At 48.6% G+C, this 27,555-nt stretch overlaps 2 protein-coding genes across 5 annotated transcripts; one reads left to right on the plus strand and one right to left on the minus strand.

Moving 5' to 3' along the window:
- Positions 1 to 288: 288 nt before the first annotated feature.
- Positions 289 to 15,195, minus strand: nup58 (nucleoporin 58). Of its 3 annotated transcripts, XM_066698997.1 has the most exons (15): positions 14,756 to 15,195; positions 12,684 to 12,838; positions 12,528 to 12,569; positions 12,054 to 12,209; positions 11,684 to 11,833; positions 11,446 to 11,571; positions 11,203 to 11,230; positions 10,890 to 10,955; positions 10,388 to 10,642; positions 10,143 to 10,261; positions 9,742 to 9,824; positions 9,345 to 9,546; positions 3,053 to 3,136; positions 1,684 to 1,782; positions 289 to 1,307 (listed from the first exon to the last, which is right to left on the minus strand). In XM_066698997.1, the coding sequence occupies exons 1-15, from the start codon at positions 14,845 to 14,847 to the stop codon at positions 1,138 to 1,140; spliced, it is 1,827 nt and encodes a 608-aa protein (XP_066555094.1). In that variant the 5' UTR covers positions 14,848 to 15,195; the 3' UTR covers positions 289 to 1,137. The 3 variants fall into 3 exon arrangements, with proteins under 3 accessions (XP_066555094.1, XP_066555095.1, XP_066555096.1); XM_066698998.1 differs by lacking the exon at positions 3,053 to 3,136 and having other exon boundaries at positions 14,756 to 15,194; XM_066698999.1 differs by lacking the exons at positions 1,684 to 1,782; positions 3,053 to 3,136 and having other exon boundaries at positions 14,756 to 15,194.
- Positions 15,196 to 15,748: 553 nt separating this feature from the next.
- Positions 15,749 to 27,555, plus strand: mtmr6 (myotubularin related protein 6). Of its 2 annotated transcripts, XM_066698994.1 has the most exons (15): positions 15,749 to 15,950; positions 16,385 to 16,597; positions 17,961 to 18,080; positions 18,648 to 18,810; positions 19,229 to 19,386; positions 19,868 to 19,996; positions 20,890 to 21,024; positions 22,854 to 22,986; positions 23,359 to 23,468; positions 23,959 to 24,084; positions 24,364 to 24,413; positions 24,794 to 24,994; positions 25,267 to 25,401; positions 25,707 to 25,833; positions 26,109 to 27,555. In XM_066698994.1, exons 2-15 carry the CDS (start codon positions 16,544 to 16,546, stop codon positions 26,415 to 26,417), a joined length of 1,950 nt encoding a protein of 649 aa, XP_066555091.1. In that variant the 5' UTR covers positions 15,749 to 15,950; positions 16,385 to 16,543; the 3' UTR covers positions 26,418 to 27,555. The 2 variants fall into 2 exon arrangements, with proteins under 2 accessions (XP_066555091.1, XP_066555092.1); XM_066698995.1 differs by lacking the exon at positions 16,385 to 16,597 and having other exon boundaries at positions 15,750 to 15,950.

Genomic DNA, 27,555 nt, shown 5'->3' on the forward strand with positions numbered 1-27,555 from the left:
TCACTGGAGGAAGTGACTCACATACACAAATACAGCTGATGCCATAGAGCACACAGACAGACACAGAACACAGACAGACAGATGAGACAGAACACAGACAGAACACAGGCGGAACAGACAGATAGAAAACAGACGAAACACAGATATAAGAGAGAGAACACAGACAACATAGAACACAGACAGACAGATGAGACAGAAGACAGACAGAACAGACAGATGGATAGAACACAGACAGAACAAATGGATAGAACCAGAGAGACGGAACAGACGGACGAACAATCTGGAAAATGAATTTCACTTATTTTTTATTATTAAATTTCTTTGCTCTTTCAAGTTGGAAAATACATGTTTACACACAAATTCTGGTACAAGTATAGCAAAATGTTTTATTTAGTTTGGTAACAAAACAAAAAAACAGACATTTTAGAAAAACAAACGAAAAAGAAAAATCTTTCCTTTTTCTTACACTATTCCATTTAGAAAGGAGGGAGGGATTCACAATACAGAAACTCAGAAAAACAAAACTAACAGATACCTCAACACCTCACACCCAGGACTACGACACACAGACCAAGAGGCTCTCGCTACAACACTACCTGCGTCGAGACAAAAGTGCAGCGCGAAAATAACAATATTCACTTTAGCTCTCCCCCCTGTGGCACTACTCACGATTTTGGATCTTTGGGCCATCCAGCAAACACAAAAACAAAACTGATGTTAGGGAATATTCCATGATTTCTTGACCCCCTTGAAACAACAAATTAATTGTCCAAAAAGAAGTGTGATGTTAGCCATTGAGAAGAAAAAACGACAACGGGCAAAACTGAAACACTTGCACCCTTTACGCCATTAACCAGATAACAGGCCAGTGAAGTCCCTGGCAGCCAGCTCTGGATCTGCAGCAGAGATTCCCCAAATAATATTAACAATAAACTAACAGAAACAAAATGAACATTACATTAAAAGAAAAAACATACAAAAAAAAAAATAACCAAGAACTACACTAAACCTGATCCAAATCGTGCAGCCCCCCCTCCCCAGCACCCCCAATATAAAAATAGATATCTTCAACAGTAACAACGTGGGGTTGGCCTTCAGCCCCCTGCTTTATCCTTTTCCCCAGTTACCCCAGGGGCTCTATCTCTTGCCCCTCTTGTTGCCTGCGGGGGGCTTCTTGAGCTGCAGCAGTGGCCCTCCCGCACCGAACCCCGTGGCCGGTGTGTTGGACACCCCGAAGGTCAGTCCCGCCGAGGCCGTGATGCCGGGGTTACTGAAGTTAAACCCAGAGGTGCTGGAGCTGCCGAAGCCTAGGAGAGCGGGGGAGACAGAGACAGAGTCACTCACCAACAACAAACAACACACACAACAAACACAACAAACACAACGCAAGAGAACCTATCAAGTTTCCTCAGGAAAGCATCCATTTAAATTGTATTTATCGGAAAGTACCATACAAGCTGCACATCGCTCGTTTACAGTGGTGTCCCCAGAGATATTTACAGTATCTGCAAAGCGAACATCTGGACTGAACTACAGCTGATCTCCGACCCTGACTAAGAGAGATGGGGAGGAGAGAGGAGAGAGAGCGAGAGGATCAGAGAGCCACGGACAGCGGGACCGAGTGAGACAGAGACAGAGAGAGAGAGAGGCCGAGAGACTGGGAGAGTGTGGAGTTGGTCTGACCTGCGCTGAGGCTGCCCCCAGTTGGTTTGTTGGTTGTAGCGAAACCAAAGGACGACCCTCCCGCGCCGGCCACTCCAAAGCCTGGGGCCCCGCCAAACGCTGCAGAGACAGAGGGCCGTTAAACGACACACTCCACATCTACACACACCCAAACACGCTGAAACACTCACTGCACACACTCGCACTGCCAACACACCCGTTTTCTCTCTGTAAAGAGGGTCTGTAGAGAAGGGACAGGAGACGGGGGAGCTGCAGCGCAGTGGAGCGATTCACACCGTCTGCCTGGCCCTGCAGCGCTCAGTGTTAAACATCCGGCCCCGTCTCCCCCCCCCCCCTGCGGCGCTCGATCCCAGAGCGCCGGTCACGGAGCGCTAGGCACTGTGATTTCCCTGCGGAGACTCTACCTCACCGGTGCTCACGTGCAGGGCTGTGCGAAATGAGCTGTCAGAAGCCCACATCTCTTCAATTACGCTCTAACGGGCAAGACCACCAAAGCTGCGAACAGAGACCCGCTCCGCTCACTGCACCATCAGCGGGCCGTCAGCACACCCCTCCAACAGCACCCCCTACAAGGCTGTGGGACTGCCGGATTTTTAATTTGATTCGATTTCAGTCAGCGGCTGATTAACGTACCAATTCTGCACAACTGATTTTTCAGATTCTATGATTTCAAAAACTGGAGAGGAGGAAGGCCCTGACACTTAAAACAATGTCCTCATTAGGGGTGTACATTTAGTTGCTTGTTTGTATTGGTAAGCGTCCCAGTGCACTGGAGCAGCTTTGTTAGCAGACCCTACTCGTCCGAGGGGGAGCCGGCCTGTTCCCCTTGTTTCTGGGCTCTGGCCTGCTCTCAGAGCTGCAGTGGGTGAGGGGAAAGCTGTCAGTAAACAGCCCCCGCTAGGGACCGCACAGAGGACAGCTCTGACAGACAGGAAGGGCCGAGTCAAGGAAGGCAGCACAGTCAACACACTCGCTCACTGTCACACTGACATAATTATATATGTACATGCACACACATACACAAATAAATATACATGTACATGCATGCTCACATACACACACACACTATGGGAGTAGTTTAAAGCAGCTGCTCTATCAGGTGCTTATGGATGCAGCTGTTACAAGGAACACTCCTCCCTCACACATGGGAAGCAATGTGCAGAAAAACGTCAATTACTGGGGAGACGAGACCTTCTGTAATGAATTACTTGTAAGGGGAGTATGGGGGGTAAACTGCTGTAGATGTATTGTTTAAATCCACAACACCACCACTAACAACAGCAACAACAACAACGACGACAACAACCGCAACCACAGAACAGAGAAATCGGGAGCATAAAGAACAGACCGTAAGAAAGATAAAAAGTACCTCCGAAGTCATTTGACTGCAAGACCGTGCCCAAAGCTGAGCCAAAAGGAGCTGCAAAACTAACTCCCAGGGCGGGCTGCGAGCCTGGGACAGAGAGAGCAGAAAAGCAGGCTCACTCTCCCGTCTTGGAGACCAGCACACAAACGCTCACAGCGCCAGGCAGCACTGGGGACCACACAGACACAGGGCGACCTTTAAACTTCATATAATGAGACTGGCACTTTCTCTGTGGCGTTTACCGATCGGCTTTTGTGCGTGTGCATCTGTGTCACGTTTTTTTATCTATGCATCGCCGGCACTGCGGTCCAACGCAACGCACAGCGCTGAAGTGTGCCTGGCGTTCAGCGGAATGACAGAAAAAGGGGGCTGATTTATTTCTAATCTCCTAGTATGATTATGCCGTGTCTTCAGAGAGGTGAGGGGAGTCTATATAAAGACACAATTAAGAGCAGCTTTAAGCTCCTGCATGTTTTTCATCAAAGCCCCTTTTGCCAGAACGTCAAAGATAAGTTTAATACGTTTGTGTCAAGGTCCGCTGCTGCATGACAGGGACCAGAAACCAACAGAATTAAACTCATGCATTAATTAATTAATTAATTAAAGACTGCAACTCGAGCTACACTAAGTTGCATCAAATAGATTTTTTTCATCCAATTTAGCAAAAATAAAAAAATAATAATTTGAGTCAAAAAGAAACAAGACAATGGCTTTCTTTAATCGATTTATTGTCAATTTAAATTACATGAAACATGACAGACAGCTTGAGACAAAACTTGTGTTAAATTCTATGTTCTACTACTGTATTACATGTTTTAATTGTTCAGTGATTCAGGAGGTTTTTGGAAGCTGAAATTGTGCCAAAACTGAGTTACAAACAATCTCGTTATATGCTTGTTTAAAGGCACACCTTAGCTATGCATCAACAAGCACAGGGTTAATACAGTCACACTCGTCTACACAAACAGTGTCTACCAGATCTGACAAGACATCCGCATTTGGATTGGGATTTTTGTTCCATGAAAACTATTTTAGGGGGGAATTAAAACCAATAAAATAAAATCCACCCCCCCTCAGTTTAGGATTCTGTAAATCGATCCTGGTCTCAGTACTGTTCATCTTCAAACACACAGAGGCACAACGGTCTGGTGGACACTGTATAGCTATTTGGCCTTGACACTGAATTTAATCTAAAATTGGATTCTGTATTTTGAAGAAACCCCCTGTTGGAAGAAGGCATTGAAAAATAATTAAAATTAAATTAAAACATCTATGCCAGTGGGAGTCTTTTGTTTCTTAAAAAAGAAAAGATGACTGTACTAAACGGTCTATAAAAACCTGAGCCTCCAATTAAATTAAACCCTGTACATACTTCTCTTCCCCTTTCAGCACTCTAGAAAAACTGCAACAACAAAAAAAAAATCTTTGAGGGTGGCCCTCTGAGATCATTCATCGCACTTTGTGCATTTTTTCTGACATGAAACGGAATCTAAAACTATAAAATCGGACTTCGCTGCCATGAACGGTACAGCTGGGGAAACGCAGCAGAAACCACACAGACGGCAAGGGCCTCCACTCTCCTGGCATCAGATACCAGTGCAAACAGCACAACACATTGCATCCCATACACAGAGCTCACCCGACACGCCCTGCCCACACTGGGGAATGAAGACCGGCGCCTGCTACACCCTGCCCACACCGGGGAATGAGAAGACTCGCACGCTGTAGAGACTTTGCATCTCCATTAAAAATATAAAAACTAAATTTAAATAAAATACCTCTGCCTGGTCACTACGCTTTTCTGTATGTACACTAAGGTAAGGATTCAAAGGCATTTAAACCTCACGAGTCACTGTACAGATGCATAACTATTAAACCCATAGTACATTGTGGCTCAGTAGTATCTTAGTCTTGACATACAGACTCGAGTACTGGAGGCTAGATACTGCTAGATCTCAGAGCCCAGCACTGCTCTGACCTGCGGAGCCAAGGGCACTTCCAGGCCCTTGAGAAATGACACTTGATTTCCATATGGAGGAGCGATCAGAGTGGAGCCACTCACAGGGAACCGATGAGCTGAAAAGGCTCATTCAAAAAACACTGCGGTTTCATCTGACCAACCATTGCTTCCCCATCAGAAGCAAGTGCTGACTGAGACGCCTAGTGTTGGTTAAACTGAACTGACAGGGGACAGCTCCCATAGATCAGTGCAATGCAACTTGCATACAGCAATTCAAAATCAGTACCTTGCTGTCATTACTGATATGAAAGTATAAACAAAGCAAACAGAGAGGCAAGCAACGTAGCAGGATCAGAACCCAGTCACTGCACTGGCAGGCCTGCGCTCACAGACAGGAGGACAGCAGCCTCTTTTTTGTCAGAAGACACAGAACGGGCGACCAGGGCTCTGACCCATGTATGCATAGCACACCTTTCTGAAGTGGTGCCGCGCAGCAGGGATGACTCAAAGCTTGGCTGTCAGATCTCACAATTATATTTTTGGTTTAATAAAAAAATTCTCTTTAAAGGGTCTATAGAAAATGGGCGGGATGGGGTGGGGAAAGAGCGAAGATAATTCCACAGCTAACAATAGCTACAACACTCGCTATTTCCTTATTTTTTCAGTAAAGGAATTTTAAAAGGCTGACCGTAGAAATGCAGCCCCCTGTGATTTTCCAAAGCCAAGAAAAGATTGCCCCCCTCTCTGCTGGGTTTTTGTAAAGAGAATCACAGAGGAGTACCCATTTTCATTTGAAATGTCACACAGGCACCGAACTAACACGCATACTGTGTGATCTGCAGGGTATGCACGCGCACACACATACACACACGTGTCAGAAGCCGCAGGGCAGTGTGTACAATGCAAACGGGGAGGGAAGCTAGCCTGAAAGAGAGAATATCCACAGGACGGTCCTTCACAGAAGGGTGCATGAAAAGGAATGAGCACCGAAATACTTACACTCACCCAGAGGAAACCGGGCAAGCGGGAAAACCTATGCGAGAGGCAACAGCCCCGAAAGCTGTCTCCATCCTGTCCTGCATCCCCTCGCCTAAGGACTAATACAGACTCGGACTGCAGGACGACACACACAGCACAGATTTGTTAGCAGAGACAGGCTTCCCACAGTGGCTTGCAAGCCCTGTGCTTCTAATATGGTTACACCGCAAAAAGACAGTGTGAAGACATCCTCTCCCTCATATCAGGGCCCTGTGACTGGCATGACTGAAGCAGTTTAAGAAGCCATGCACAACACACGGCCCAACTCCTGACCTGAGCCAGCCATACACTGCTGCGCTCACGCTCTCCTCCAGTGAAAATAAATACTAAATTTAGAAGCAGCAGCAACAACCTAAATAAATGGACACTTATTCATCTGACACACAATCCTATGGATTTAAAAATGCATTCAATACTGCTAATTTCACTGCAAACGATAAAACACTCTGTACAGATCTGTGTGCTGTATTCTAACAAAAGGAACGCTCTCAGCGAGTCCAGTTTCAGGGAATGGATGACGCAGTCGGGGTTTAAAAGCAGCCGTTCATTCCACTCGGAGATTCTGGCTGTAAACACTGTGGGCTACACACCACACTGTGGCCTCGGCCCTTTACTCAACCAATACATTCATTTGTGTGTTTTTTATTTGAGCTTAATGCATTAAGTGACTTTTACTAGCAGCTGCCCATTACAATCAATCACACAAACAGCAGGCCCCAGGACATGCCATTAACAACTGTCCTGATCCACCATGGCAACGATCGCTGGAGCAGGAATGATTATTCAAGCAATAATAATAGTAGTAGTAGTAATAGTAATAATAATAGATTGAATCTGTCAGTAGGGAGGTTGAACGACGAGAGCTTCAGCAGACCTGGGAAATACCCCCTCTGCTCAGTTAAACAGCACTCTACTGCAGATTTGTCCTCCAACCTTAAAAACCTTTTCAAAAAATAATAATTTGCTAAATATATTAATGTAGGCATAAAAACAAAGTTGTCAAAAAACTTTCCGTAAAGGCTGTGGTAAAATGAATGTATTTAGGAAGTCATGCTTACACCAGAAATGTTACTGATTGCATATTGAAACAAACCAACAGCAACTGATTTAAAACAACCCTTCAGCTAAGATTTCAAATGTTCAACCCAACTGTTTTCAAAGTTCACAGTACAGCAGTGAAGTCTTTAAAGTCTGAGAAGAAAGATTTAATACTTTTAAAAATACGCATCTTACCAACACTAAAAGCAAGGTTAATTTCATATTCTTCTGATTACATTAAATCAGACTGATACTTCAAACTAACACTTTTCTTCAATATGAGAATAAACATCTCATTTGTTTTAAAAAAAGTTAATATTCCTGATAGAAACTGCCAGAGCACCTCTCGGTTAAGGAACGATAAGGGATTCTTCTGGATTAAAATCATGAAGAAAAGAGAAAATAAATGGTTTACAATTACAGGCAGCTTTCACAATGTTATACCTTCTGTGCAGATGCTGCAGTAAGTGCTGCTTCATTGTACTAAATGAACACAATTATTCAAACTCCAGCACCAGCTCAGAGAGATGTGCTCACTTGGCACTTAGCGTTTCACTCCCTCGCACTGGGCACCAAAATAATACAGAACTTATGGCACGAGTAAAAAGATCACTCTCCTGGTAAGGTACAATACTGTACATTTTAAATTCTTAGGTGCAAATAAAAAATATAATACAAAAATTCAAATCCTAGTGTGTGCTACATACTATAGTAGGTAAACAGACGGGCTGGGATTCAATAAGAGGCCCAACAAGGCCTGGAAATCGCAAATCACAAACCTGGACTCGGAGGCTGTTGACTGTGTTGGAGGTTTCTTCTCTCTACACACATTAGAAGAAAAAATACACCACCGTGTCCTGGGTTATAATTTGGAAATAATCACAGCCTAAAACTATGAGGGTTTTCTTTGCCCCATTATTACTATTATTATTATTAGTGGATTTTTAAATTTTATTTTTTAGTCTTCCACTCCTATTCTGATCAATGAAGTGCCGTGGCTGAAATGATGATATGCTACACAATTTGTCCAGTACAACTGCATTGTGCATAGTCTTGTAATTCTCCTAGCCGGTCACATTACATGGGTAGAGTCTCGCTTTCGACAACAGAGAAGCTCAGGTCAAGTAATAAGTCATTATTGCTCAGTCCACCTCCCTGTGGAGGAGTTCCTGGCCCACGCCTTCAGACCCCTGCACGTCCCACATCGAGAACAAATGCGCTGCTCTCAACGCCCTGTCGCTCAACGCCCAGCGACTGCTTGAGTTGCAAAAAGTAGCTCTACACAGTGAAGCTAGGATAGTCCAGGAGTGACGGGAAGAGCAGCTGGCATGTAATACTGAGAGGGGGATTCGGGGTGCAGAGTGCGGAGCAGCAAGGGGGGAGGTGATGCAGTACAGCAGAACACAGCCCCGTGCCCGGGACCCACCTCACAGCAGACAAATGTCCCGGTCTTCCTGGCCAATACTGCTATCAGATTGGACAAAACTGCGCATTCTGGGGTTTGTCCATTAGTGCATTTCCATAGGAAAAAAATAAATAACAAAAATAACAATTTTAGTGAAAACTCAAGTAGATACGTCTAAGGCCCATGTGGGCAGTGAGGGGGGTACAGGTGTGCACAGCAGGCAAAACTACATATATTAAAAAAAACCCTCTGAATCAGTCAATTTGGACATCCACCTCCATGACTGATTTGGGAATCTAGGGGTAGCCATGCACAAGCCAGGGCTTTGGCAGGTCTCCTCCTCAATGTGGCCCTGGGGTCCCTACCCTGCACCAGGTCTCCTACAGTGCATCAGCACCTGGCATCTCGCAGGACTAGGCGTGCCCAAAAGCACCAAAGACACGGCACGTTGTGTTCAATACAGGGGCCCCGAGACTCAGGCCGGGCAGCGCAGAGGCATCCTAAAGGAATAGGCAACAGGCGGGGAAAAATAATAAAGGAAATAAAAATAAACTATGACAGGTTGCCAGTGGCTCAGCCAGAGGAGTGGGAGAGGGGGAGTGAGAGGGAGAAGGGAAGTGGGAGAGGGAAAGGGAAAGAACTAACTCAAGAAAACAGAGAAAGCAAGCCCTTCACTTCCATCACAGAAACTTTAAAGAAAAGAGGAAAAGCAGAAAATACAGGGGGAGGTCTGTAGGGTGCAGCTGACTCAAGCAGAGCTGCATGGTTTGTGTTTGCTTGTTCGTTTTGTTCTGTTTGACTATGCCTCTTACTCACAGACTCGGCAACCATCTAGAACTTGAATGCGTTCAGACCTGAAGCGGGCTGTTGCTGCTGAGTTAGTGTGGCAGCCATGGCTACAGCCGCTGCGTTCGGAACGCTGCTGAAGGGCGTGGGTCCGGTGGTGACGCGCGGGCCGCTCTCCCACTTTTTATTGGCCGCCCGCTTGGACTCGAACACGTCCGTTGAGTCCTCCAGGAAGGCCTTCCTGTAGCCCAGGTACTGGTGCTTCAGGTTCTGAGGGGAGGAGAGGAGAGGAGAGGACAGCGGTGCCACTTAGAGGGAGACCAGGCAGCTCAGCACACACTCAGACAGACACAACCCCTAGACCAACACACCACCACAACAACGTACAGAAATTACTTAAACACACAGACACCCAAAGACAGCTAAACAGAGCAGAGCTGGAGACGTCAGCGCTGTCTCACTCACCTTTACATTCTCGTGCACCGACTGCAGTTGCGCAGCTAGAGCCACGAAGGTCTGATACAGCTTCTGCATGGCCATGGACAGATCTGCGGAGGCACAGAGAGCAGAGGTGTGGAAACAGCCTGGGAACTCAAGAACACAGGCCCTCTTCACACCGCAGAGAACAGCATGTTGGCCGATGTGATTCCCTCACACAGAATGTGTACAATGGCAACAAAAACAACGATATGCTACAGCCTCAGGCAACACTGACACTCATGCCTTCTCTGACAGGGAGCCAGGGAAAGGGGAGGAGAGAGAGCTGCACCTCTTGCCTGGCTGGAATAACAAAAAGAGACTGGGCCTGTGCTGAGGGGGCCGGTGTGCAGGACAACAGGATGAGGTGGGGGGGGGGGGGGGGGTACCTTGAGGTGTGATGTGGGAGCTGCTGGCCTGAGTTGTGAGGTGGTTCTCCAGCTCCTCGATCTGCTGACGGTACTGTTGCAGCTGCAGCTCAAACTGCTCCACCAGCCCCCGGAAGTAACTGGCGAGGAGGTCAGAGGGAATGCAGGTCAGTCAAAAAACTGAAACAAAAACAAAACAAGCCAACCGAGAACCAGAAGAGCGACACCGGTGCTCTCGGGACAGACGGACATACGGACGCACTCACTCTGTGGGTGCCGAGTTCTCGTGCTGCAGGCCCGGGGGGGTCTTCTGTGTGCGCAGCGCAATATCCGCGTTCTTCAGCTCCTGGGCGGTCTCCACCTTCAGCTTGTCGATGGCCAGCGCGTTCCTCTGCAGCCCGCTGGCGGACACGGACAGCAGCTGCTTCAGACTCTTGATGTCGTCCTGCACCTTCAGCATGGCCTTGGAGGACATGCGGCTGATCTCCTCCTGCAGCTGCTTCTGCTCCTTCACAAACTTCCTGGAGTGGGAGCAGAGAGAGAAGAGTTAAACACGCCGGCCTGGGGACTACATTTAGAAGAGAGACGCTGCGATTCTGAATGTCAAAGAGGATTAGTTTCAGTGTGATCCAATTTAGTTGCCCACCCCCCACCCATCTGTACTAGAAAGTCATGTCAATCTCCCAGATGAAACGCGGAGGATGGGAGATGCTGCAGCACCCGATTCCTGCTATACAACAAGGAAAAAAAACAGGCACGAGCACTTACTGGAAGTTGTCCACATCCTGACAGATCACTGGAGGAAGATTCTCATCCTTCAAGGCTTTACTGTCCCTGATCAGGAAGGAAAACAGAACAAGCAGGTGGTCAGCTATGCTCACCCTGCTCTGTTACAACAATAGTCGCTCTCTCTCTCCCTGCATCTTTCCCAATATCTTTGCTCTCTCAAACATGCATTATTTACTCAATCCTAGCAACCTGAGCTACAATGACAGCATCTCTCACTGTCTCAGACTAAAAACAAGCCTTCCAGGACAGAGCAACACTGGAATCTGTGGGCAAAAATAAGAGTTTGACTTACTCAGGTCTTGCGCCGGATGACTTATCACCTATTTAGAAGATAAATAACAAAAGCAGATCAGCATTTACATTTTTCCTTTCAAGACTTAATTGCAGTCATTAAAATGTATCGCCCGTATAAAGGCGCTGTTTATTCTAAAAGCAGACAAAGTTCAGTGCACATAGAGGGTCTCAGGACATGTTTCTCCTTATAAGACACACTTAAACCTGCAGTGATTGGAAGGAGGAGGAGGAAGATTCTTACTCTTCTTCTCAGAAGACGTGCTGAAGTCGACACCCCCAAGGCCAAGGCTGGCAGAGGATGTGGGATTGCTGGTGGTGACGGTGCCCAGAGTGCCCAGCCACAGACCCTGGGAGGCCTGGCCCAGCCCTGCAAGAACACACTCATTTACTTTCTTGCAAGTGGTATAATGGGGAGGAATACATATACACATACTGTGAAGAGACGGACAGAGGTAGAGGCGAAGGCGGGCCATGCTGACCTGTAGCGGCTGTGTTTTGGAACAGGCTGGAGCCGAGCCCCGTCAGCGTGGAGCCGAGCCCCGTCAGCGTGGAGCCCAGCGTCAGGCCTGTGGAGGCGGGAGCAGACGTAGCAATGGCACTGCCCAGATTCAGGGCAAAGCCAGTAGAACCTGCAGGCACAGCATGAGCCGCTCAGCACAAGACAGGCAGACAAGGCAATAAACTGACTGCAGCTAAACCACATTAAAATCCAAAAGCCAAACTATCAAGTACAGAAAACAAACTAGGCCTAATAATAATAAATTTGCGTCTGCATTAGTCCACTGGTGGGGGTGTTTACAGCAGCCTGGCCCAAGTCTGGGTGGCTGAGGGGGAAAGGGGGCAGCGTACCGGCCTGAGGAGCTGTGGAGGCAAGGGTGGCCCCCAGAGTGAGGCCCCCAGAGGCAGAGGATGCCGGGAGGGAGAAGGGTGTGGCAGAGGCAGCGGGTTTGTTGAAGCCCAGGGCGAAGCCAGTGGTGGAGGCGGTGGTTGCTGCGGCAGGAGCCCCTGCAGACAGTCGGGAGCAGAGTGCCTTGGTCAGAACTGAGAGTTTGCATCGGCCCGGCAGTGCAGGCAAGGCAGAGTGCCGAGGCAGAACCGCACACATTGTACAATCATACTATTTTCAGCAAAACATTGAACATATACATGCATTTTTAAATCTGCTTGACTTTTATTTTCCCCCAGTTTTAGCAATGGTGAATATCCCCAAATGTCTGTTAACAATTAGTCAGCATCATCCTGCACGAATGAACAATTCCTCACACTTCACGTGAGCCCAACCTTTAAAAACGAACAACAGAAATGGGCAACAGGAGAACTCACCCAGCGTCAGGCCTGTGGCTGGGGCTGCTGCTGCTGCTGTTCCTGCAAGAGAAACTCTCAGTTAGCAGACAGACAGACCACACACAGGGGGAACTGACAGGACTCAGGACCTGCATTAATGGAGCCTCCTAATTGTGTTTCACAGGAGAGGCTTACCGCCGGTAGGGGTCCCAAAGGAGAAGCCAGTGGGTTTCTGTGCGAAGAGGCTGCCCCCCAGGCCCAGCGAGGAGGTGGTGGTGGTGGTGGCAGTGCCCACAGCTGTGCCTGTGCCCATACCTCCCATGGCGAAGCCACCAGTGGCCGCAGGGTTACTGCAACAGAAAGATAAACATCCAGATTCAGTGCCAGAGGAAATATGAGATGGAGAGTGAGAACATGAGGACGCAGAGAGGACACAGAAGGGACCAGACAGAGACAGGCACCTGCACAGAGGGGACACAGAGGCGGGACCACATAGAGAGAAACGTGCACAGACAGAAGCAGTAGAGCACAGAGCTCACACCATGCACAGAAATAATAAACACCATCAATGCATGCACAGCAAAAGATAGCTACCAGATTTCATATGCACACACTCAAGACACAATACACGAGAAAACACAAGATCTGAAGCACCTAACTGCAATCTAGTATCCCTCACTCTAACACAGGCGGAAACCACATGATTACACAACCCAACCAGAGAAGTCACACTCCCTTTATCAGTAAATAACCACATCTGCATAGCTACAGGAATCAAGTCACTCTAAGAGCGCCAGGCCTGTGTCCTCACCAGGCCCCAGACTATGCTGAGTGATCGAGGCAGTGAAACAGACTGTGATAGAGGGAGAACAGTACCTGCTACAGCTGTAACACTAAGCCACAAAATGGAAAAACAGCCTGTACAACTAATGTATAATACTGCAACAGAGTAGCATCAGGAAGACAACAGGGAGACTGTCACAGCAAACTTCTATATCAATAAATAAAACAATTAGGTGTCTTGCTGAGGAGTAACAAAAATGTGTGCAATACACAGCAAATAAAGAGCAAGACTAAAGAGTGCTTTAACAGCAAGCTGTTCAAATGGGATGCGACGAGTTTGACTAATTTTTCATCACGATTAAATAATTTAAGTTGATTTTTATTCTATGTTTGAAATGAAGGTATAGACCTCTTCCTTTGTTATACGTGCAAGTTATCAACACCTGGGTAATTACTTGGCATTTTTTCTTTTAAATACACATCCAAAAACTCTGATGTCTTGTGAAAATACTCAACAGTTGTGAACGTTTTAAGATGCTATGTGAAAACCTGTCCGTGCATTATGCTTTTAAATATAGAAAATAAACCGAATAAGGTGTTGTCCATACATCAAAGGAATATATGTGCATTTTTTTAATTTCTCCTTAAAATGTGTGGTTTTGTACTAGTTGTGTAGCCCCCGTGTGCATAGCTGAAGTGAATAAACATTTACCCTTATTATATTTATCTTTTTTAGTATTGGATCATAAAATAAGTGATTTATTGTATCATGCTGGATACAAGTTGGCCTGTAGATGTGAAACTGTACCGTTACCTGCTGCACAGGTTATGTTAGAGCTGTGGGGCCACATATTCAGAAGTGCGGTGGGACAATGTCAATATAGTATAGTCAGTATTCTGTGGGTATATCTCACAGTAAAGGAAGACCACTGTCCACAGGTAGCACTGTGGCAATGACAAACCGTGACCACCGTATACACAGCCAAGACAGGCTGACAACTTTACACATCATGCACAACGTTTGAGAAAATCCCCGCTTGCAACAACACTGGACACAGATGTCCGGCAGACGGAGAAGCGTGGACACTGTCGCTCCCTGGACACACGTCATTGCAGGACAACAAGCATCTTCTGCCTCCGGCTTGGGTGCTGACAGGCTGACAACTTCACTACGTAGGCAATACTACATAACCATCGCACTACGCTTCCCTGATCTCCGACTGAGCAACACACAGAAGTATACAGATATTGCACAGGCATTTTCGTATCGTAGGTTTTGGTCTATTCAATTCAGTACTGCAGAGATGCATTGTGCGATTAATCTGTATTTCCATAATACGCAGCGATGGATAACCCACGCAGCTCCAATGTAAACGGTAACTCTGCTACACTTTTAATGATCTGAATCGCCAGTCCTGGTACATCTAGCATTTATAATATACTGGTCTTCACAGCGACACAGTGAACTTGATAACTCGTCTTACCTGGTCGTGGCTCCGAAGGAAAACCCTCCCCCTGCTGTAGTCGCCCCCAAGGCTCCGGCTCCGGCTCCGGCTCCGAAGTTAAACCCGGACATTGCAGCTATGTCTAACAAACCTTAATAATAATAAATAACCGAAATTAGCAGCCAGGCTGATTCACAGTCGATGCGGGCCGCGGCGTGGAGGCCCACATTGGTTTGGCGCCGGCCGGGGGGCTGTGCACGTTTACAGACTCGGCAGAGATAAAACCCACGGCGATGACTTCTCTGCGGGGAAAGAGAGGAGAGCTAGGCCGCGGTGTGCTATCTACGCGCTAACCTAAACGCAAACATGTTTATTTCACAAGAGAGAGAAAACAAAAACAAAAAAAAGGCGAATCTGGACGCAACCACAGTGTTACTATGCGTATCCGCGCCGACAGCTACTTCCGGTGGGGCATGCTGGGATACTGGAGGACCTATCATGAGCGGGCTGCAGTTCGTGAACCATTCGTCTATTTTATTTTTCATCGGATCGATTACAGCAGCAGTGTAACATCACAGCGCACTAGTGCTCGGAACACATGATGTAAAGACAATACAGTACAACACAATACATAAATAAAGCAATATTAGCGAACATGCACACATAAACACCAACATACTACCCCATATAAGTATCTCTCTTTCCCTTTGGGGCTTGTATTTGCATAAAGGAGTTATGATTTTATAACGGCTTAATTAGTCATAGGGGCTATTTCCACTGTATAATCCGTTATTTTTATGATTGATATTATTAGTGGAATCTATAAAAAATCTGTTACAGAATCTGAGCATACAGTGCAAAAAAGCATATTGCAGTGAAATGGAGGTTAATGTGTGATGCACCTGCCTTGTCTGTTTGCTTTTATTTAGACTTGCTGCAGGGTTACAAATCCCCGCAGCACTGAGTACTTAAGTTTTCCTAACAAAACTACAACTCCCAGCGTGCCTAGCGGCATGTTTTTTCTTTTCTCCTGAGACGTCAAAGCAGGAAGTCTCCAGCACGGCAGAGAGCTGGATAGCAGAAGGAGGTGGTGGGAGCTGTATGTTATCATTAGGTGGCATATGTACACTTCGGACCATCCGGAACCAAGCGACTGGCTTGTCTGCTTGTCACCCTGTGCTGATTCGCATCGTCTGCCGTGAAACCGAGCATGGACTACATCCGGACGCCGAAGGTACGGACGGGAACCGGGCTGGGATCAGGGCTGGGATCAGGGCTTGGATGAGCCGTGGAAAAAACAGACCTGCTGCTCCGCACTGGAGCCGTTTGGCGATAGATCCGGGGAGTTTATTTATGTATGTATGTATGTATGTATGTATGTATGTATGTATGTATGTATGTATGTATGTATGAATATATGCATGCATATACTTTCTAGTGGTTGTCATGATATTGTCGGGATATTCACAGGCATTATAGTTAAGTGCCAATCCTAACGACGTTGAACTACTATTATTATTATTATTATTATCATTATTATTATTATTATTATTATTATTATTATTACTATTACTAGTCTTCGTTTGGCTGCAGTCTTTATTCGAACTCTGTAGTAAGTTTGCATTTTTTAACATATACTTATATTTGATGATATATTGTCAACTACAGACTAAGCTGCACTAAATCTAAGAGAAAGAAGCAGGATAACAAAAGGCCAGAGAGTCCAGCCAGAGCACATGGGGTGTTGGCCTGGTTTTGCAACACTGTTTGCAGTCAGAAAAGCCCACAGCTCTGAACAGCGCCCATGCAGCGGTGGCTCGGAACGTGATGACGTCATTCGTAGAACCCGTCAGCCCACCCGCCGCCGCCTTCAAAGATCGGGTTCGTTTCTTGTGCATCACACTCGTATCATATTGGCGTGCAGTACTGAGCACACGCAGTTTTAAAAGCACGGGGTGTGGTGGTGCACGGGTCAGGCAAGCACACCTCCCACCACAGAGCAGCCACCAACTCCCCAGCAGGCATATCAAAACATCTCATTCGAGTTCACCGCCTTCTCTGTGGCCGCTCACTTTCTCTTCACTTTGTGTTTCCGGAAAGCATGTCTGTTTTCTGACAGTGCAAAACACCTGGGGGACACCGAACACCCAGGCAGCTGTAGATCCCGCTGAGCTTATTTTGACTCCTGACTCCGGGCAGACGCAGTCATGAAAGTGGCGTCATCTGCTGACATCAGGAACTGCAGCACATCCTAACCCTCCTTCTGTGACCATCTGTGGACAGTGCTGCCAATCAAAATAATAAACCTCTCTGGGAGCAGTGGCTTGCTGCTCCTGGTTTCATGTTCCTCATTAAAAGCTTCCCCTTACACTGCATGATCACTTAGGGTCCATTAGGATGGAGGTAATCTTTCTGTGCAAATGGGGATGGACGGACCAGCATATACTTAATTTGCTGGAATGAGAGCTTGGCCTGCACAGACAGAGACAGTGGACTAAACCAGGCTGTAGGGCTGCCTTTTACTGCGCAATGCGCTTGACAGATTGGCATTTCTCAGCTGACATATTGTTCTGTTCTGCCAAACTGGTCGGCCTGTATGTGTCAGTGTGCCTGTTTGTTTGTTTGTGTGCGTGCTGCTCTCGCTCTTGTTGCCGAGCTGCAGACCTGTTGCTGGGCTACAGAGCTGGTTGTATTTGTCTGTGGCTGACACTCATTCCAGTCGCCCTGTTCTGCGAGAGGACACTCTCTCAGGAAATGTGCAGCCACAAAACCAGAGGAGATGGGCGGGAGGAGGAATTCCACTGATGAGCCAAAATAACCCACACTGTTGGTCAGCAGTGATATTGTACTGGGGGAAGAAAACCAAACAACCTGGAGTCCTCCTCTCATTTACTCAATAACAATTACAATAATAAAATTGCCCCCTTATCTGCTTAGATGTCATTAATTACCAAGACAAGGGTGGGCCGCTCAGCTGTTGTTGGCTGATGCTTTCTGATCATAGTCAGTGAGGAAGGTAGGGCAGTGCCTGCAGCTTCCTACACGGGGTCGGGGCGTTGGGATGCTGTCTGGCAGTGATACGTCAATTAATCAGTGATGCCATGGAAACCTTTTTCAGAGAGCACTGTTCAGCAGGCCGTGCTGTGCGGTTGTGTGTCGGCCGGCCGTGCTGTGCGGTTGTGTGTCGGCCGGCCGTGCTGTGCGGTTGTGTGACGGCCGGCCGTGCTGTGCGGTTGTGTTTCAGGTGGAGCAGGTGAAGCTGTTGGACCGCTTCAGTAACAAGTTCACCTCGGGAACGCTGTACCTCACTGCCACCCACCTGCTCTTCATAGAGGCCAGTGACAACAACGCGCAGGAGATATGGGTAAGAATCTACTACTATTATTATTAATAATAATAAATTATTCATTCATTTTGAAGACACCTTTGTCAGCAGAGACATACCAGTGTACAGTACAATCAATATATATGTCAATGCTTTACATGTAAGGACACAAAGGTATGCAGGTTGTTGTTGGTGGTGTTTTTTTTAAAACGCTTCACCATGTTCACACATTGTGCAGCGTTTGTAACGAAGCCTCATGCCCGCTGTAGAGCCAGACTTCACTGCCAGGGTTCGCTGCCATGCAGAGGTTAGCGCTCACAGGGCGGGCAGTGTGTGTCGTGGCCCTCGGCAGTCAGCCTTTGTGCCGAGCGCTCCTCCCAGTGGGGGCTAATGGAGATGTGACGGCTGCTGTGGGGTAACCGTGGAAACCCCAGGGACAGGGCCCAGCTCTTGTGAATGGAGAGGCTGTAGGCCGCGTCTCCAGCCAGCGCTGAATACCAATCAGACACGCTGGGCTGCTTAACCCTTTCCTGGGAGGCCAGGACTAGGCCGGCCCAGAGTCTTTGTCTTTATCTCTCTCTCTCTCTCTCTCTCTCTGTCCTTCAGATCCTGCACCACCACATTGCCTCAGTGGAGAAGCTGTCCCTGACCACGAGCGGCTGCCCCCTGCTCATCCAGTGCCGTAACTTCCGGGTGGTGCAGTTCGTGGTGCCGCGGGAGAGGGACTGCCATGATGTCTACAGCTCACTGCTGCGCCTGCTGCGCCCAGGTGGGGCTGGAGGGCGATCCGTGGGGTGTACCAGGGTCCCTGACCAGGTCCTGGGGATGGGGTGGGGGTCAGGGTCAAGGTAGTTAAACCCCCAAACTCGGGTACGGGCAGAGGGGGTACATTGTTTGCTTTTCTGTTTCTGTTCTGGTTGTGCCCACCTCTGAACAGCGGACACAGCGTGGCACTGGTTAGAAGGCATGCTGGGAGCACTGGCAGTGTGGAGATGAAAACTGGTTTTCTGGAAGCACAGCTGGAATGGGAAGGACAGCATTTTTAAGTTGTTTATTTTTGTTCTGTGATGTCAGGAGGTGGTTTTCGGGTTTGCGTTCACAAGCTCTTTGCGCGCCCTGGCGTGACTTCTACAGACTGTTTCTGCGTTTACTGACTGTGTGTTTCTGTCTGTGTGTGTGTTTTCCAGTGTCCTTCAACCATCTCTACGCTTTCTCCTACAACCCCAAGCAGAAAGAGCAGCAGCGAGAGGAGGGCTGGCAGCTCATCGACCTGGCATCGGAGTTCGAGCGGATGGGGGTGCCTTGCGACCACTGGCAGCTGACAGATGCCAACAGGGGTTACAAGGTGGGGGTGGTGAGGAGTCTGAGACACACAGGGCCACTGCAGGGGTTGGTGGTGTGGTTCACAGTCCTGATATCAATGCGAGACGCAGCGTTCCACAAATGCACCGCTGCATCCATCCTCCCTTCCCCCGCCGTGCCTCACAATAACTACTCACAGTAGTTACACGTAACAGCTTGGAGTTTATCGCTCCCTGGGACTGAAGCGAGGTTTGTCCCTGCTGAGTCCCTGTATGCCATCGATTGTGTACATCAGAGGGAAGGCAGCCAGGGCGATGGACTTCACTCTTGTCGTGAGTTGCTCTGCATCTGCTCTTCTGGCCTATTGGCCCGGAGGGACATGCAGCAGGAGAGAGCAGACTACTTGAAACTGATTAATGTATTTCTCTTCCAATGACCCTGATGCACTGGAATCTCCTCGCCAAAGCTGTGCTGAGGTGGCGTTCCCACTGTGCTGTGACTCTTCTTTTCTGTTTTTCACACAGATCTGCGAGACGTATCCGCAAGACCTGTACGTGCCCATCTCGGCCAGCAAGCCCATCATCGTGGGAAGCTCGAAATTTAGGAGCAAAGGGCGCTTCCCGGTGCTTTCCTATTTCTACCAGGAGAAGAAGGTAAAAAAAAGAATGAAATGAGAATATAAATAGAGAGTGCAGCACTGCCACCGTTGAGTTTTCCAACCGTGGTGGTCGGCCTAGTGGGCTCTAGATTAGACTCTCCAGCTGGCAGCGGTGGAACCGGGCTGTGTTTGGGATTTGGGATGCGGCTGCCAGCCTTTCTCCCACTGCTGTTGGCCGTGCCCGCCAGGCTGAGCCGCCGCCTCCACGTGTATTGATCTTAAGCCGCTGACAGTCTGTTGTTTGGTGGCCCACCTTGGTTTTCACCACCAGATTGTGTTTTATCTGCTACCTAGCCGTGTCCTCTGGGGTACATGAAAAAGAAAGCAGAGCACTCGGTGGGAGCTCCTGCTGGGCCCACCTCAATTTGTACAGATTGCTGCTGGGCCCTCACCCGGCTGTTCCTGGAGCCCAGTGAGTCAGCCCAGTGAGTCAGCCCAGTGAGTCAGCTGAAGACAGAGTCCGCACAATCCTTTTTTTTTTTTTTTTATAGCATCAAAACTATTCCTTATCAGATTTGTTGTGTTATTGCCTAATGGCTCCTGCCGCCGGGACATTCAGGGCGAAGCCACATCACGGTTTTGTCAGGCAGCGTGTTTGTCCTCATTCAGGCATGGCGTCTTATATCCTCCTTATATCCTGCATTATTTTCTTCCGCACATCACCACACAATTAAAAAATCCTGTCAGTCAGGCTCACACACACATTCCAACAGCCCCTGATTTTCAGGATAAACAGACCTGAGTGTACAATGCAGGGAGCTGTGCAGGAAAGTGTTTGCTTATTAATATGAGGCGTATAGTGGACTTGACACATCACGCAGCAGCAGCTGTAGCTGTAAAAAAAAGAAAGTAACGAGCCGTGACTGTGGCGCCCCCTCTCTCTGCCAGGCGGCGGTGTGTCGGTGCAGCCAGCCCCTGTCCGGCTTCAGTGCCCGGTGTCTGGAGGACGAGCACATGCTGCAGGCCATCAGCAAGACTAACCCCAACAGCCGCTTCATGTACGTGATGGACACCCGGCCCAAGGTAGGTGTGCACATGGCCATGGCCTCGCTGCAGCTCTGTCCCTCACTCCTTCTGTGATAGTGAGGGTAGAGGGTGTGTGTGTTGTGTTGTGTTTTTGTTAGTTTAAATGCTTATCGCAATACTGTGCAGATCTGCAATGCTGAACCAATAGGATCGGTGGGATTCTGCAGATCTGGGCAGAACCGCAAAAATCTGCTCAACAGATGCTACCCGAATGTACACAAGCCTGTGTTTCGCTAAACGTTGAACGTGCTTGGTGTGGTTTACTGTATTGGGCTTAACGAGAAGTTAAACGCCTGTTCTTTTGTATACAGGACTGGTAAGTGCAGGTCTTGTAATTAATAAAGTTAGAATCTAATTGGTTAACTTATAAGTAAAGTTTAGCGCTTACAGCATGAAGTGTAATTCACACTTGGCTACAGTAGGGCTTAACAATATGCTTATGCTTTTAATATCGCTTTAAACATGCAATATTTTGTGTATCAGCGGGGCAAGTCTTTGAACATGAAATGTTCATGCAAAAGCCATAAACCTAAATAACATGTGCATAAATGGAAAATGCAACTGTGGGATTACATATGCATTTGAATAAAGTCCACTATATGCTTCTATACTGTAATAGAACTTTTTATTACACACATTTTCACAGACTTCAGACTTAAAAAATGTGACCATGAAGTTTACAATAGCTGTGTCAATCAATATGTTTGTTTTGCATCCATCCATTAATTGATGTAAACATCTGGCATCAGGCATAATGGTAATAATGAAGTAAAACTAGACTGAAATGACAGGAGTTTTCGTCAACTAATATCAACTAAAACTAATGAAATATGAAATTACTAAAATGTAACTAAAACTGATAATCATGTTAGTCAAAAGAGTAAGACTAAATCTAAAATCTGCCAAAATTAACACTGGCTGCCCGTCTGAGGGTTTCACACAGCTTTGTTCTTTCTTGGCCTCGAATCACTTCCCTCACTCAGGGCTTCTGTTGGGTTATTTCCAACAAAGCAAACGTCTGGAAACTTTGTCATTAGGATGCCTGGACTGACCGGTGACTGTCCTGCACATTGAGAGTGAAGGCTGCAGGCTGGCCTCCTATCATTACAGACTACCTGAGTCCAGAGCCAGCAGCAGCTGCAGCCAGTTTCCCATGAAATGCAATTGGAAATCTTCCACCGCAGTCCTAATGCAATCTATGATGATGGATTCAGTTCAGTTTTAGTCCAGACCCCAGGAACTGGTTCATGTCATTATATAGACTTCCATTGGGGGGTACAGTTAGGGTGCCTTGTGATGCACACACCCACTGACACTGGTGACTGTTATATGAGAGGGAGACAGAGAGACATCAGAGAGACAAAAGAGATCAGTGAGACAAGAGAGTTCAGAGAGAGAGAGAATGAGAGAGCGAGGAAGAGGGAGATTTTAGGGAGGGGTTAGTACATACACAGTGGGTGTCTGGATGCTACAATACATTATCGCTGCCATCTCGGAGAGAGGGGGAAGGAGGGGGAGAGAGAGACAGAGGCGTCCCTGTTTTCTGTGACCCATTTTGCTCTGAACCAAGAGCACAGTCACCCTGGTGCAATGGCAGCTTGCCCGTGGCTGTTGTCTCAGTCAGGAGACACACAAACACACTACTACCTGCTTATCAGTGTGTGTGATCTGTATTAAGAAACCGTTGAAAATAAAATAAATGGATCCTATCAGCCTGCTTGTGCTGACCTCTGCTGTGTTGTGCTTTAGTGTATTCTGCTGTGATGTGTTGTGTTGCATCAGCCGACTGTGCAGAGAGGTTACGCTGTCTTTGCTTTTGGCCGCAGCTCAACGCGCTGGCCAACAGGGCGGCAGGTAAAGGGTACGAGAACGAGGACAACTATTCCAACATCCGCTTCCAGTTCGTGGGCATTGAGAACATCCACGTCATGAGGGCCAGCCTGCAGAAGCTCCTGGAAGGTCAGTGACTCAGTGCTGAACTCGGGGCCGGATTGTAAATACCAAACTCCTAATTCTAAATTGAAAGTTCCAAAAGGGTTGGACAAAATTAGTAGTTGTGCCACAGCAATTTAAAGAAAAGCATTATTAAACATTGCATCACAACAACACAGTGATACACACAGATCAGCTGGGATGAGCCCTGGAAGTGGAGCGAGCAAGTGTCAGTCAGTCAGGCAGTGTAGCAGTCAGTCCTTCAGTATATAGTCGATGTCTCAATCAGCATATCGGTAAGTCAGTCAGCCAGAGCATCAGTCAGTCAGTGGGAGGGGATTCGGGCTGCGGTGAGTGTCAGTGACAGCCCTGTGTGTCTGTGGCTCTTGTGCTCCGCAGTGCTGGGCAGCAGGGCCCTGTCTGTGACTGACTACCTGCTGGGGCTGGAAAGCTCGGGCTGGCTGCGGCATGTCAAAGCTGTCCTGGATGCAGCCATGGTCCTGACTAAAGTAAGTCCCCTCCGTCTGATGCAGGAGGCCAGTGGCTCTATCAGTGCAGCAGTCTGGCCCTGATGGCCGAGTAGAGCAGAGGTGGTCCGTGTGTGTGGACCTGTGCTGCCCAGGCGTCCTTTATCTTCCCTGACAAGATTCTTGACAAAGTTTGTCCCATGCTTGGCTTCAGTGCTGACTGGCCTGCAGGGGGCAGCGTGGCTCTGTAGAAGCCTGATCTCCTTTATGGGTGGCTTTTCACTGAAGGCCCTGTTCTCACATTATTGGCTGCATTCTCTTCAGCTCCCTGTGTTTCAGGGCCTACTGTATAGTGCTCACACAGTACGTGTGTGACAGGCAGGGATGGGGTGTATGTGAGTGTGGTGTGTTGCAGGCAGTGACAGTGTGTGAAGTGTGTTGCAGGCAGTGTTGCAGGCGGTGAGTGTGTGTGTGTGTGTGTGTGTTTTGCAGGCAGTGACAGTGTGTGTGTGTGTGTGTGTGTGTGTTGCAGGCAGTGACCGTGGAGGGGGCCAGTGTGCTGGTGCACTGCTCGGATGGCTGGGATCGCACGGCGCAGGTGTGCTCCCTGGGGGCTCTGCTGATGGACCCTTACTACCGCACACTTAAGGGCTTCATGGTACGTCCCTGCGCCTCTACTACTCTCACTCGGATAAAAGAGTTGATAATAATGATGATATTAGTAGTAGTACTACTAATATGAATAGTAGTAGTTGCAGTAGTGTTAGTAGAAGCATTTAGTAGCAGTATTTGTTCTTGATTTAATTTCTCACAGCTGTCCTATTGCAGTGCATTTTGAATTCTTCTGAACAGCTGAATCACACACAGGATTAGCTGCCCTTACTATATCTGCCCTATTACTAAATCCTTACTCTCCTTCTGTCTGTGCCCCTCTCAGGTGTTGATCGAAAAGGACTGGATCTCGTTCGGACACAAGTTCGCCGACAGGTAGGGTGTCCCCGCGCCGACGGCTCCGAATGGGAGGCTGGTGTGCAAACAGCAATGGGTGAACCAAGAGAGGAGAAAAAAAGATCGATTAAAAGATCCTGAAATTGAAGGATCAGGGTACTTGTCTGTGGTCTCCCCAGAACGCCCTGCTGGATTGCTTGGGTTTGACTCCAGCTCCTTCGTAACTCTTAGTAACGTATTTAGGACGTGTGGTAAATCGTGATCCTATATTCTCTCAAGCCTGTTAAAGGTCTGGGACATGGAGAGTGCACTGGGTTGTTAAGTGTAAACCTTTCCCTCCTCTCTTGTTCCCCATTAACTCCCCTATCTCTCTCTCTCACCCTCTTCTTTCTCTCTCCCTCTCTCTTCCTCCACCCCAGGTGTGACCAGCTGGACGGGGACCCTAAGGAGGTGTCCCCAGTGTTCACGCAGTTCCTGGAGTGCGTGTGGCAGCTGACCGAGCAGTTTCCTCAGGCCTTCCAGTACAACGAGTGGTTCCTCATCCAGATCCACGAGCACGTGCACTCCTGCCAGTACGGCAACTTCCTGGGCAACTGCCAGAGAGAGCGGGAGGAGCTGCAGTGAGTGATGCCATGGGGAGGGGGGGGAAGAGAGGGAGTTAGTGGGACGAGGAACTACAGAGAGAGAGAGGGACCGGGAAAGAGCTTGTGTTGGAGTCCTACCTCATCAGGTCTACAACAGGTCTTGAGCCTGGTGCTCCCCGACTCCGGATGACGGATAGATGTAGGCGGGGGGCTCCAGCGCTGGCCAGTGATGTCGGGAGGGTTGTCCTGCTCTGTCTCGGTGCAGCTGGACTGAGGGTGTTGAGTCTGATTGGTCTTGCTCTCTGCAGGCTGAAGGAGAAGACGCACTCCCTGTGGCCCGCCCTCCTGGACGACCAGAGCCACTACCTGAACCCCTTCTACTGCCCTGGGTACGCAGAGACGCACCCCGTCCTGGAGCCCAGCACCCTGCCCTTCCACTTCAAGTAAGCCCTTCGCCGCTGACTGTCCCCATCTCTGCCTCGGTCTCTGTCCCCCCCTCTTCTGCTTCGGTCTCGGTCTCTCCCTCTCTCCCCATCTCTCTTGCCGTCTCTCCTTCTCTCACTTTCCCCGTCTCTCGCTGAGTCATCTAAATGTGCACACCTGTAGATAGAGACCGTCCCGACTGCCTGGCTAAGGGAGGGAGAGGGTTAATCCTGCTTGGCATGGCGCAGCTCTGGGCAGGGGAGTGGGCGTTGTGTTGAATGGACGCTAACTGGCCTCTCTCTGCTCTCTGTACTGTGTGATCCAGGCTGTGGAGGAACCTGTACCACCAGTTCGACCGGACCATGCACCCCCGCCAGTCTGTGCTGAACACGGTGTTGGCCCTGAGAGAGAAGAGCCAGGAGCTGGAAAGCACAGCCAGGGCACTGCAGGCTGTGAGTATCGGTTTCCTGCGGTACATTTAGTTTTTACTTATATACAGTACTTGTAGCACTGGGCTTATAAGTGTACATATCTATGTTTTGCAAAGCCACCAGGAGGTCAGGGGTCAGAAGGAGCTGCACCTCTGTCGTGCTCAGTGACAGACACACACACGTTTTGTTTTTGTCGTTGCTCTGCCTCTGCACACAGCATCAGGTGGTGTTTGTTACTGGGCACACAGACTTGGCCCACGAACCCCTTCTACTCTGATCCCGCTTTCGCTCCACAGAAGCTGCAGCAGCTGGACTTCAGCAGCCTGCCCGGGGACGGGAACAGCATCCCGCGGGAGAGCGACCCCCTGGCCCGGCCGCAGTCCCTAATCCTGGACGCCCCGCTGAGCCGCAAGGAGGAGCAGGAGGAGGGCGAGGAGGCGGGGGAGCGCCGGGGCCAGGGCGGGCTGCCGGGCAGCGGGGGCGAGCGGACAGTGGAGGGCAGCAGCAGCTCGGAGAACGGCTACAGTGAGCTCCAGCAGCCCTTTGCGAAGCAGGAGCCCCAGCTGGTCAGCCTGGAGCTCGGGGTGGCAAAGATGACCTGCTAGTGGTCCGCACTGCTGGGGCTGCCCGGACCCCCTCACTGAGGACAGACGCACACTGGACACCCCAGGATGGAGTGGGCGGTAGGGAGGGGGATGCAGGGAGGTCTGTCAGCCACGGCGTGCAATCCTGAGGGAGGCTTTCTGCAGCGGGGTGGAAGTGTTTATACCACAGAAATCACTTTGTTACTGAACCATTATTAGCAGGAATGAGTGAATGAATGAGCTAATCTATCGATTGCACTTAGAGCAGTTTAAATCTATATGTATATATTCAATTAATAAATTAGAATATGCAAAAAAAAAAAAAAAAAAGGAAAATTTTAAACACGCAAGCAGCGATTTGGCACCGAGGCATCTCGTAGCACGCCAGGAGCGGTGCGCAGGCTCTGCCAGGAGTAAAACTCACCCCGTCTCATTTGCAGGTACCCTGTGTGCTCAGCTGGCACACCATGAGGCAGGATGAATTTGCAGTTCTGTGTTTTATACTTGATGTGATAATCGTTACATTTACTGTGGCGTTCATGGCTTCCGGGCGTTGCGTGTGCAGAGTCGGTCCAGCGGGTGGCAGCAGTCTGGCGGCTGTCTGTGTAATAACAGTGCTGCTCACGGAGTCCTCCTGGCCCTGTGTCAACTGTCCACTGCACAGGACCTTGCAGGCACCAAAAAAGAAAAGGGTGAGGAGAGGAATTTTGTTCCCAAGTGTCTGAGGGGACAGAGCCGCCCACTGAGAGTCAGACGAGTGTCGGTGTCATTGATAGGAGTGGGAGGGTCCATATCTTCTTGAAAACCAGTAAACTAACCTTGACGACGTGGCTCGGAAGAAGACGTGACACCCCACCCCTCCCCAACTGCAGGAGTGGAGCAGTGTGCCATTCGAGAGATGCAGTGAGCGAGTCCTGTGCCAGTCAGGCCGGGGGTGCAGGGGGGTCGGGATGAAAGCAGGCTCCTAGGATACCACTCGTGCGGCCTTCCCCTTGTCACCATGTCTGCCCATAGCTGTAAAAGTGCTATTTTTGTGTTTTGTTGTTTTTGTCATTGTTTTTTGAGGTTGCTTTAAATGCTTCATAGATGTGATTTCTTGGAAGAATGTAATTTTTTATTATTATTATGTGCACATCTGTGTTTAAAGGAAGTTTCTACA

Source organism: Amia ocellicauda, chromosome 3 (assembly GCF_036373705.1).
Source record: "Amia ocellicauda isolate fAmiCal2 chromosome 3, fAmiCal2.hap1, whole genome shotgun sequence".
Lineage (NCBI taxonomy): Eukaryota > Metazoa > Chordata > Actinopteri > Amiiformes > Amiidae > Amia > Amia ocellicauda.